Here is a 12771-nt window from a genome sequence, read left to right as displayed (position 1 = left end):
AACACTATTTTGGCACATGTCTATGGGAGAAAGATTGCATGTTAAGGAAAGGGAAGCTACATTTTTTTTTGTTCACACAGTTTTATAGTGATAATGAAGATTATGAACAATGGATAAATGGAGTTCCTAGAAGGAAATTGTCATGATTATTTCAAGCATGGCTGAAAGGTGCTGGGAAAAGTCTAAATCTTATCTTGCTAACAAAGAAGCAAAAATAACTATTAACAATTTTGGTCATTCGTACATTTGCCCTTTTCCTCCTTTTATATATTTAATGTAAAACAGTGACTTCAGAGCTGGTTTATTTGGAGGCTGTTCACATATGGTATAATAGCTGTCAAATTATCCATGAAATTTTATGTTCACTCCCTTTTTTTTGTGTGAAAAGTTGTTGCCTTTTCATATCCTAATCTAAAACCAAAATAGCTTTTTGTTCTAACAGTCCTGCCTCAGAGTCACCATATGAAACTGGAGTTGGGAAGTACTGAATACCGTAGATCAAGCACTTCCAACACAGCTTTCAGCTCAGTTTTATGCATGCTACAAACAAAGTAATGTACTCGATACTTAGTCAGTAATTCATGAGAGTCCAAAATATTCGTCTTGGAATGAATCATAACAGCATAGATGATAGGGTTAGAGAAGGCCCTTGGGTCATCAATCCAACTCCTCTGCATCTTGTATCATAATCCCACTGGAATTTCATCTAATGAATCTTTGAAAACCTCTAATGCAAGTGATTCAGCTACCAGTTTATTCCATTGGCTAATTGCCATGATTCTTAAATGTTGTCTCATGTTTAACCTTAAAGTTTCTATCTTAACTTTTACACCATAATGCCTTCTTTGACCAAGTCATGATAGCAGAAGTCCTTTCTTCTCCCTTCTGCAAGTATTTATAATTGGTGTAAATGGCTTTTTACCCACTAGTTATATCTGATATATACTTCTATCAAGTACCTTTCATGTCTTTTAGCACTTTTAGAGAGACAAGATGAGCGAGAGTTTTATTGGACTATACACACCGAGTAGCTATAATATCCTGGGACTGACATGAGTATGACAACAGTACATTCTAGCACTTTTGTCATTTTATTTGCCTTTCTTTGAACTTTCTCTCATGTTTCAATCTTTTTATAAAAAGGGGCTAAAACTGCACTCCATATTCTATGCATCAATTTGTTGCTGTTCCAAAGTATATAATCTCAGTAGTGGATGACCACCTTTAAAAACATTTCAGTTGCTGGTGAATTAACGTAACTGTGGTATTCTGAATATGTGCTTGTGTATGAAATACCTTGAGAGCATTGTGGGCACATTTTTTAGCTGTCAAATGCAAAAAATGGTTTTCAGGACTGTCATTGGGCAACTGAGGTCAGCATCCCTGACACATGATCACATGCAGCTTTTGATGATTGGAATTTCCAGTGTACTCCTTGAAGCACATGGTCTGTACTCTACCTTACATCACTGCCCTGCTTAAGACCTATTTGAAGGATTTAGTGCTGGAAGGCCAGCCGACTGGTAGGGTAGAGAGGACAAAGGGGGTAATTGTCCCAGGGCCTGGAGTTTCAAAGGGTTCCCGCCATCACCACTGCCACAGTAGCAGTGGCAGCAGCCAGAACCCTGGGCTATTTAAATTACTATTGGAGCGCCAGCTTGCACACTCTGTGCACTCTGAGCAGTGCTAAGCGTGGGAGGGGAGGGAGTGTGCTGTGCTCCGGGCAGCACTGAGGGCCATCTACCCTCAGCTCCACCCCTTCTGGAAGTGTGGAGCCAGCCCCTGACATGCATTGCCCGGGGACCCTCAGAGGCTGTCAGCTTCACTAAGTGCTGGCCCACCACACAAGGGTGGATTTCATCATTACTGTTCCTAAGTAAGTGTTGTTGTTTATCTCTGTAGGTGAGTTAATGTAAATTTATCCAGGACGGTCTTTGTAGACTGTTTTGCATGGGTGACTAATGGTCCGTGGATGTTTACTGGGTCATCCGCAGAATGAAACATTTTGAGACCCATGTGGTGGGGGGACTGGGAGGTTGATCCAGGCAAGGGGCTCTTTTTAAGGCTATGTCTACGCTGCAGAGCTTTCCCAGGATACCGGAGGTAATCCAGAAAAGCTCTGCCGCATTCAAGGAATGTGTCCGCTTTTCCGAAAAAAGTCGGAAAAGTGGACATTTTTTTTGGCATCCCTGTAACCCTCATTTTACAACGAAGAACGGATATTCCAAAAGAGGGTTTCTTTCCAAAATTGGGCCCCATGTAGATGGGCTAAATTTTGGAAAAGCCGCTTTCGGAAGTAGATTGGAAAAAGGCAATTTGCGTACCGCAAATTATGGTTTTTTTTCCCGATTTATCTTTGTAATGTAGACATAGCCTAAGGTGCATCTACACTGCACCCATAGGTCTAAATGAGATACACAGTTTGAGCTATGCAAATTGCGTATCTTATTTTGATCTAATTTCAAAATAGTAACTACACAGCACCAAATTTCGAAATAAAGCGCTATTCTGAAATGTCCCTTAATCCTTGTGGAATGAGGGTTACAAGGTGCCAGAATAGTGCACCCATTATTTCAAAATCTATTTTGAAATAACAGGTGCATTTAAAGATGCAGAATTGCTATTTCGGGATACTTCCGGTATCCCAAAATAGCCCTGCTGTCTAGACGTAGCCTAAATGAGCTGGAGAATCACTGATCTGCAGTATCTTAAATCTTACAACATATATTTGGATATCTGCATAAGCTTGCCAGAGAATACTGTTGATGAACTTCCCTGATGTTAATTAATCATTGCATCATAATTAATCATATGCCAATATAGTCAATCCAATATTATATGGTTTTTCAGGTTCATTAATATTGCTCATAGAAAACTACAGGTCAGGTCCATAACTTGCAAGACTCATTGTTAAAAGACATATCTTAATACATCCTTCCATGACATGGTTGCACAGTTTAATACCAGAGATATTTTATATCTTATACATAAATGCACCCACCAAAAATGTAGATATTCCATGATACTTTTAGTCATAACAGCATCTAAGTTCTTTTAATTTGTATTTGCTCCTGTATCAAAAAGTAAGTGACATTAAGATAAATTGTGTTCATTGAATTTCCTTTGTTCTGCAAATCTTTAATTATATCAGAAAAGTCTAGCACCTTTGTGTGAGGTAATCCACTATATCTCAGGAATTTATGTGGTTTATCATTAACATCATAATTTATTATGGCCATTTTTAGAAACAGCAACATGAAAGTTACTGGAATCTCGGGTATTACTTTATATCCCAAATAACAATTTATTTTCCATTTTTAGCACAGAGTCAGTGCATACAATCAGTCAAGCAAGAAACAAAAGAAAAAGATGTGTTACGTCAATCAGTCCATCTCCCTACCAAGAGACCTGTCTTCGGCAGTCAGGCATTTTCTGGGCTACATTTTCAAAATGTCTAATGATTTCTCAGGACTCAAATTCTGAGTGTTGAAATAGAAACATATTAAAGGAGCCTGATTTTTCAGAGGATGGGTGCACACTGTGCAGCACTTTCCAAAAACAAGGCACTTTTAAGGAGTCTCAGGTTGGGCACCCACAATTATTAATCGCGTTTTGAAAATTTAGGATTTCTGTCCACTCTGTTTAAAATGTCCAAATGATGGGTCTTTTCCCTTGGAGAACAATTCCAAAGACTACAATATCTGATTGTCAGGAAGTTTTTTTCTGATAGTTATCTAAATGTTTCCTTATTTGCATGCCACTACTATTACTTATCTCCTCCTAGCTCAACATGAATAATTTATCTCCCCATGCTGTTTATGTCTTTAAGATATAGACTGTCAAGTTCCATATGCACCCTTTTGTTGTTTCTGAGGGTATGTCTACATAGCACAGTTATTTCGAAATAACAGCCGTATTTTGAAATAACTTTCCTAGCGTCTACACAGCCAAACCGCTATTTCAAAATAAAATTGAAATAGCGGAGCACTTATTTTGAATTTGGTAAACCTCATTCTATGAGGAATAATGCCAAATTCGAAATAGCTATTTCAAAATAAGTGCTGTGTAAACACTTATTTTGAAACAGGGGGCCTTCCAGCCTTCCCAGGGTGCCATGGTGGCCATTCCAGCCTCAACCAAGAACACTTTTCTCCCTCCCCCACTCCCTGGAGCCCTTAAAGGGGTAGACTCTGGCCACAGTGCCAGTGCCAGCTCCAAGCCTACCAGCCCAGAGCCAGCAGTCACTACCCCTGACCCAGTGGCCCCAAAACATGAGCCAGCAAGCCACTGGCAGCCAGCCCTCCACTGCTCCCCAGGAGCAGTCTGCCAGCTCCCAGGAGTCTGCTAGGGCCCAGAGAAGGCAGGTACCTTCCTGGTCCAGGGTGGAGATCATGGACCTTATTCAGGTTTGGAGGGGATGTCCCCAACGTCCATGATCTCCTCACTAGATGGAGAAACGTGGCCGTCTATGGCAGGGTAGCTGCCAGCCTGGCCACCAAAGGCCACATGCGAACCCAGGAGCAGGTTTGCATGACAATCAAGTTGGTCTGGCAAGACCCCCCGACCCTGAGCCCTGAGCTTCCCCTCCCCCTTCTTCCCCTTACTTTCCCCTTCCAGATTCCTCCTCCCAGGTTTCCCACTCCCGTCTCCTACCCTCTCTTCTCCCCTCTCCCTCCTCCTTTCCCCAGTCTCACCAGAGTTTCATTCCCTTCCTCCCAGTTTTGTTAAATATAGAGCGTTCGTGTTCATGGAAATACGTGTATTTAACACCAGGAAGGGGGATTAGGGAGGCATACGTGGAAGGACATGAGGGAGGAATGAGGCACAAGCCCCCAGTGGGGAAGACCAGGGAGGCTCTTAATGCTCCTTAGGGTGGAAGCTCTCCCGCAGGGCCTCCTGGATACTGACAGCCCCCCAATGGACCTCCCAGATGGCAGCCTGCAGAAAGTGCAGCCAGGCTCACAGCAGTGCGTCCAAGAGAAGCACCAGAGTGCTCAGGGGCAGCTCTGGATCCATGTTGCAGAGTGCTGTGGTGTCCCAAGTGAGGGCAACCAGAGCATGCAGAGACAAAATGCTTTGCTGTCCCTCATTGAGGTAGACAAGCAAGCAGGAAAACCTGAGAACTGGCTGTCCGGGGGGGTCCCTTTAAGCACAGACCTCAGTTGGCCTCAGGTAGCAGCCCCACACAGTAAGTCCGGAACTGGTTCCGACCAGCCTTAAATGCAATTCAGAGTCCACTCAGTGTGGACGCACTATTTCGAAATAGCAAAATGCTATTTCAAAATGCATTTTGTGTGTAGACGCGTTATTTCGAAATAAGCTGTTTCGAAATAACTATTTCGAAATAAGATATTTTGAAATAACACTGTAGTGTAGATATACCCTCAGCTACTTCATGCATATTTAGCCTCTGTAAGATTGTTCAGAAGCCAGTGTTTTCCATCACCGAGTCATAACTGTTGTTCTTTAAGGGCCTGGTTCAAAGCCCACTGAAGTCCCTAGAGTCTTTGATTTCAATGGACTTTGGATAAGGTCAGTTTTTTGAATGTTTCTGAAGCCGAACACAGTATTCCACATGTGGTCACAGCAGACCCATCTATAAACATATTGTCAACTCTCTGCTGCATGAGGTGATGCCTTTGCAGTTCTAAATTGCATTGTGCTTTTATGTCTAGTATCATGTTACAAACTCCTGTGTAATTTGCCGAAATATTACCTCAAGTTCTTCTTCAGTCTTATGCTTCTGCATCTCTAGCTCCCATAAGCATGCCTGTTTCCGATTGTTTCTTTCCCAAATGTATTTCAAGTTAAATCTGACTTTGTTTTCTGTCCATTTTGCTAATCTCACCAGGCTTCAATGCAGTATTTCTTTCTCCTCCTCAGGATCTGCAGCTTTATCACAGGTTTTGATAATCTGAACATGTAATTAATGTGCTGCTCACTCCCTCTTCTAAATCATTAATGAAGGCAATACCTAAGACAGGGCCTAATGCTGATCCCCATGAATCCCCAGCATGTGCTACATACTAATAGTTTTGAACAAAGGATGCCAGAGATGAGCTTTGTCTACCCAAATCAGCTCTCAACACAATATGTTTAAAAGGACAACTCAACAATAGACAATTTGGTCAGGGGAAACCTTGGAGCTCCTTGAGGAATTAAAGCTCTTGCTGGGAACTCACTGCTTTGGTCTTTTGTGTCATCAGGGTCTTATCACTGAGCTCTTGCTCTCTATTTGACTTTCTGGCATTTTGCAGCTTCAGTCTCAAGACTCTCAGTATAGTTTGTCAAATTTCTTCCCATCACACCCAGCCATTCACAGACATGTCAAAGTCCCTAGTGCCAAAAAGGCAAGCCAGATTTTATATATATGGATATGGACTGCTATCCATAGAGATACACCAGTTAAACTAAAGTTTTGTAATTTTAAAGCAGTTTTGTTAAACATGTGCAAAAGGTTGTGCGGACATGCTTCTGAGGACAATATACTAATGGACAGAACAATGAACTGAGACGTGGGATACATGGGTTATGTTCCTGGCTCTGCCTCATTGCACAGGTTTATTATTATTATTGTTATTGTTATTATTTTTTGTTGTTGTTATTTTATTTTATTAATATATTATATATTAGTAGCAGTGGTAGTATCATCATCATTCATATTTATTACTATTATTACTATTATTATATATTATTATTTGAACCAACCTTAGTTTGGTGTTAACACACAATAAGCCACTCTGAAGCTGAAATAAAAGTGAATCCCCAGGAGTTTGCTCTAATTTAACTAAACCAGCTTAATTAAAACTGCAAGTTTGTGTTTAGGCAAGGCTCTCATTTGATTATTCACTGTTCCATTTTCCCACAATTATGTCAGTCCGGGAACTTTTGACCAATTACTCCCAGATTTCTGATTTTCTTTAGGTTTTCTGTTGTGTGGATATAAATCAAATGCAAATTTGATTGAACTCCTGTTGTACTGTTGACTTTTTAAAACGAAAATATCAACAAAGCTTCATAAGTGAAACTTCTCCAAGACATCAGTATCTCCAAAGTGTCAGCCTTAAATACACAGCCGTTTTAAAAGATGCATTATTTTTATTTTATTAATAAACCAAGTGCCTGATTCTCCACTGCTTTGCAGCTTGTATATGCATTTATACCTGGGCAAGATGGGGATAAAATGTTGCTAATTGCAACATACTATATCTATTTGACAGAGTGTTCTATGTCATTTTTTCCTGTGGACAAAGTAGTATGTAGTCAAAGACTGTATCATAATGCATATGCACAACAGGGTCCAATTATTTTGCACAGGCTATCTTAATTCTAGTATTGCCTAACTTTTGAATGCTTGATTTTGCAATTTGAACATTTTTGTAGTATAGTTTTTGTATGCAATAAACGGTTTCATTTGGTATAACCCAGACTTCTCCAAACTCTGGAGGAATCAACAATGTATTGTAGATGCCTGCCAAGTATAAGCCAATTTTATAAGCATTCTCATCTATCTTTCTGTCTTTTAGATTTGCCCCAGGGTGCACTAGAGGAAACAGAAAAGCCATGAAAATCTGAAGAGGATCCTCCGGAGGATTTTTCTATCCGATGTCAAATGCATTTACAATACAGCTGTACCAATCCATGTTACTCTGCTCTAAATGAAATCTTCAGAAGGAGACAGTCCCACTAATTGTACAAAAAAGTTTATTAGCATAAAATTGATTAAATCTCCTTGCCAACTGTAGTCTTAGTATCCATTCTCTGGATAAAGCCTAACCAATTATCAAATGGCTGTAGCAAATGTTAATCTGCAATAATTAGCCTGTCATAAAGATCTTGTTGACTGATCAAAAACTATTACACACAGTTAAAAGCAACTTTTGTTTCATGGTTTTATCTAATTATTTTTAGATATTCATTGCCATTCTCATAATGGTACAGTCTGAACAAAAAATAGCCATCTCCTTCCCTCCTTTGCTAACCAATCAGAATTTCCACACAGCTGAATTCACAAGCAGAAAAAAAGCATGTAATCCAACCAGGCTTCTCTGTCCCTCTTGTCCCTGATTTATACTTCTGCTCTCAGAAGATACAGTGTAAAATATGGTTATGTCAAGTGCAAAATATCTCCTTCACTTTTCCTAGTAAATAAGTCAAGCGAATAAAGATTCTTACATTGTCATTACCTCAAGCACTTTGACACATGTATCTTATTGTGTTTTTTACTGACACATTAAATATGATGGTACCTTTTGTTATTATTAGGAATCAGTCTATTCTGGTTTGAGCCAAGATTTTCAGATGTAACCAGTCATTACGAGTGCCTTAATTTTTCTGAACCCAATCTGAAACAGTTCAAAGGGGGTCTGATTTTCACAAGGGTTGAGCTCTTTGAAAACCAGGTCCTGTTAAAGTATCTACAAATGGGAAATCCTAAAATAGAGGCACCCAAAATTACCTTTGAAAATCTTGGCTTTGTTTTTTCCGCACCCCTGGCTGACATAAGATTCACTGACAAAAGCACCGGTGTGGACAGCACTGTGTCAGTGGGAGAGCATCTCCTACTGATATAGCTACCACCTCTCATTACGAGTGGTTTAATAGTGATGGCCAGTGGTACAGTCCCCCTTCCCCGCTTTTTTGGTTTACACAGGGTGGGGGTGGGGGGTTGCCGGAAAAAAACACGTCTTGGCTACTTTCACTTTTGAAAGCGAGATCGGAAGAAGATATGCAAATTCTGGGGGCATTTGCATATCCTCTTTTGATGCTTTAGTGTAGCCTTGATGAGCCCTCACTGTTCTGACTTCTCATCCACAGAAGAGATTCTTCCAGCTCAGCTGTGAAACCTGTTGGATGGGAGAGGGACAAAAGCAAGTTTATATTACTAGTATATGTGCTGTTTCTAGTCTGTAGTTAAAGAAGGAAGTTTATTTTCAAGGACTTCAGTCCAGTAACTTTCTGAAGAACTAAATCCATTTTCAACCCCTTTCTCCTCTCTCACCTTCCAAATATAGTTTCCTTCTTCCTATACCAACTGTGCATTTCCAATTAGTCTCCAATGCAGTCCCATGGTGCTGCTCTATCAGGATATCAACAATATTTATATTACTGCAGTTATACAGCGTTGTCTTTTGCAGCAGTTTTTTTTAAAGCGAGCCAAGCAGCTAGGGAGCAGGTGGTCTGAGAACTGGAGTGAAGCTGTAGGGCTTCCATCCAGATGGCTTTATACCCTGGAAGATCTCAGGGAGCTGCTGTTCATGGAGGCCAGAAACCTCCCTTGAGGAAAATCTCCACTTCTCTGGGATGGAAAGATTTCCCCTCCTAAAGTGTTCTTCCCTCTCTCTCTCTCCCACGTTTTCCCCAGGAAAGCACTGTCTGACCCGTTGTAAGGAGACTCCACTGCTCTGCTAAAATTGCACAATAAAATAATCTCCTGTAGTGTCCACACATACACCTCAGTGACCAAAGAAAATCCATGGGGAACTAATCAATTACATTAGCTATTGGGCTTAAACTTTAACCACAAATGTCAAATCTTTTTTATGGTTTCAGTGGGTGCTAGGTAACCTAGAAAATTCAACTGCAATTACTATTAAAAATCCTTTCATGGTACCATAGAAGTACCATTACACTGTAGAATCCTGAACCAAAGAATCCTGTACTATTAAATACACATATATTATATGTGGGGAAAAAAAAACATAGGGATTTAGTGTGATATATTACACTGTAATAATTGTCATTCTTAGGTTTGATTCAGTCATCCAAAACTGTCATTGACTTCATTGGGAGATTTGGGTAAGCAATGAGTAGAGGTTCATGTCCTTTGTGTTAAGTGCTTCTACTTATATTACATTTATTTGACATCAGTGAAACATGTTTATGTTTGTGTTGTTCCTGTTCGCCTATTTTACTCCATGGTCTACAGAAGGGGGAAAACATACTAGTTTAAAAAAAAAGAAAAAAAGAAAATTATGCATAGTGGTATTTTATGGTCTCTTTACAACATGATGAATTATGCCATTGAATAGTATCATCAGGATTTAAAGCAGAAATATTTGCAATGAGTACAAAAACCATTTGTTTTTCCCATGGCCAAATAAGCCAGAGGAAATAAGTCGCTGCAATTTAGTGGCTTATACAACAGTGCAACAGGAAACAGTATGAAGAAGCTTTCATGTGATTATTCTTAATATGATTCTTTTCCACTTAAATCTGGTATTTGTGGTTGGAAAAAAAATTAAGGCGAAATTACAAGATTTTTTTTAAAGTTATCTAAGCCAAAAATATGAAGGAAGCACTGCTAATTTCAGGGAACCAAAGTTCAGTTCTCAACATCAATGTTGCTGAGACAAAAAAAGATATTACTGGCCAAGTCATTGTACAATGTATAAAACTTTGTACCAATACTCTGTCAGGTCTCATGCTGATAAGTAGACCACATTATTTCAAATTGAGGTTGAGATGTAAATACAATTTTCTTATTTAGAATGCTAGTTATTTATATGATAAGAAGGAATACTCCTATAAAAACTCTTATTTTCACTCAACCAAACTTTAATATACAGAGTGTCTATGCTTCATCAAGTTATTTGAAAATAATATTATATTTTTATGTGGTTATTGGAACAAAATAAAGTTTAAGCAATCATTTTGTTAAAATTAGTTTTAAACATATCTAAATGTAGAAATAGTGAGTGCATTCTGACAGTTTAATATCATCTTATCAGTGGTACCAACTATTTTTTTATTCAAAACTAAATTTGTTTTCTAAAATAAATCATAATATGAAAGTACATTTTATTTTCTTTGAACTGTTGTGTGTTTTGTAAAATTTATATGTTGAACAATATTTGACTGAGGGTTTTTTTTTTAATTTTGACCTTACATTTTAGAACAAAACACTTTTGGGGCTTGAATACAATCTTGAATTCAACCCAGCACACTTTTGTGGTTTACCTATTCCCAAACTGATTCTTCTGTCCATTTAGTGTTCACCTAAGATAAAGAAGAACAACATTTCTATAGTTTAATTAACTTGATTTCACTTTAATAATAGTATGTTTTTTCTTCTCTTCAACATTTATTGTAGAAACTGTATTAGAGGTATGTCTGAATGTAGTTATACTTGTTCTTGTTATACATATTAAAAGTACTTTACTGCCATGAACTTAGGTATGCTGAGCAGAGATTGTAATTTCCATGCAAAATCTTTCTGTAGAAAAAAATTACAGTCTATGCATCCTGCTTAATAAATATCTTTCCTTATCAACATATCCTATTTTCAAAGTCTTTCTTTAAAAAAACAAGCTGCAGAAGTATTTGCACAATACGTGATACGCTTCTGTGCCAAACTTCTGATATTGCTTTGTTTGAAAGTAGTCGAGTGTGCTGTTGCTTGCTATACAATTACTTTTGACACAAAAAATGTGTAAACACTGGCTAAACTGTAACACAGCATCCTTCCAATATTTACACATTATGTTTGCATGCATGCGTTAGCTGACATAATCGCTATGCAACCCTAGAGATCCTAAATTTTGCAAAACATGGATCATGTATCTTCATATGAATCATGATGTACCCTCACTGAGTGCCCTCAATTTGTGTTGGAAACAGTGAAAGATTCAGGGTGGTCAGTGTCTCACAGAAGGCAGGATTGGGGAAATAATTAGCAAATGAGATCCAGAGCTTCCCTGTCTTAAAATGCATGTTTTATGAAAACAGCCCATTCTGATTCATGAATTAAAAACAGGATGGACATTCTGGCAGGGGGTTAGATTAGATGACACTCATGGTCCCTTCTAATCCTATGGCTCTATCATTTTATGATGCATGTAAAGGTTGAAAAATATGGCTTGGTTTAGAGTCTGAAATTACTTCTCTACTTCATCTTCCTCTGCATTTCCAGTTCTTGCAACTATATGCAATAAACAATGTTAGGAGTTTCCAATATGACATTCTGTAAGACAAAACAAGTTTAGAGCCTGATATATCAAACACAGAGTTAAAAATAATGTTTTGAAAGATTATTTATTTGGGGATTTTGGTTTCTCTGCTTTGCTGATGTCCTGTGTGCCCATGTGTTGTAAATGACCAACAGATCACAGAACATATGACTAGTAGCTTTATTAGAATTAAATGTAGAAGAAGTGATTTAATTAGTCACAAGATGGAAGCATAACAGAGTAAAGTGATTGGACTAGCTATTTTCTAGCAACATGTCTTTGCCACAGTACTCTTTACATTGCTTTGGCCAGGAGCACAAAAGAAAGTGCAAAAAGCAGAATAATATCCTGTCTCTTTACTTGTTTTTAACTATTGTGGCATTTCTCTGATATTTCCATTTGTAGGGATCTGGATTGGCAATATAACATACTACTAGTTAGACTCAATCATTATTACAGATTGAAATTTCCTTCATAGTCACTCCTTGTGAATGCATTAGATAGATACACACAACATTTGAAGTTTCATTCTAAAACCCAGTTATTAAAAAGATAGGAAAAGCAGGTTTGAAAAAAATAACAGGTTACTTTAATAAGGACTAGATCAATAATTAAGGCATGTCTACACAGCAGGGGTAAAGCCAAAATAATCTATGCAACTTGAGTTACGTCAATTGCGTAGCCTAAGTCGAAATAGCTTACTTTGCCTTTTGATGCTGTTTATATAGCAGGAAGTCGAAGGAAAAACACTCTTCCTCCAACCTCCCTTACTCCTCATAAAATGAGGGTTACAGGACATTATTTTGACATTATGTTGAAATAA

At 38.4% G+C, this 12771-nt stretch overlaps 1 protein-coding gene across 7 annotated transcripts in view; it reads left to right on the top strand.

The window, feature by feature from the left end:
• BBS9 (Bardet-Biedl syndrome 9) overlaps nucleotides 1–11276 on the top strand; it is a 513046-nt gene extending 501770 nt beyond the window's left edge. For all 7 annotated transcript variants that reach the window (XM_075921764.1, XM_075921758.1, XM_075921760.1 and 4 more), the window contains one exon: nucleotides 7527–11276. In XM_075921764.1, the coding sequence (XP_075777879.1) occupies nucleotides 7527–7575 (49 nt within the window). In that variant the 3' untranslated portion in view covers nucleotides 7576–11276. The remainder of the gene's footprint in view (nucleotides 1–7526) is intronic.
• Nucleotides 11277–12771: the final 1495 nt, after the last annotated feature.

This window comes from Pelodiscus sinensis, chromosome 2, assembly GCF_049634645.1.
Source record: "Pelodiscus sinensis isolate JC-2024 chromosome 2, ASM4963464v1, whole genome shotgun sequence".
In the NCBI taxonomy this organism is placed as follows: domain Eukaryota; kingdom Metazoa; phylum Chordata; order Testudines; family Trionychidae; genus Pelodiscus; species Pelodiscus sinensis.
This window is presented reverse-complemented; position numbering and strand designations above follow the sequence as displayed.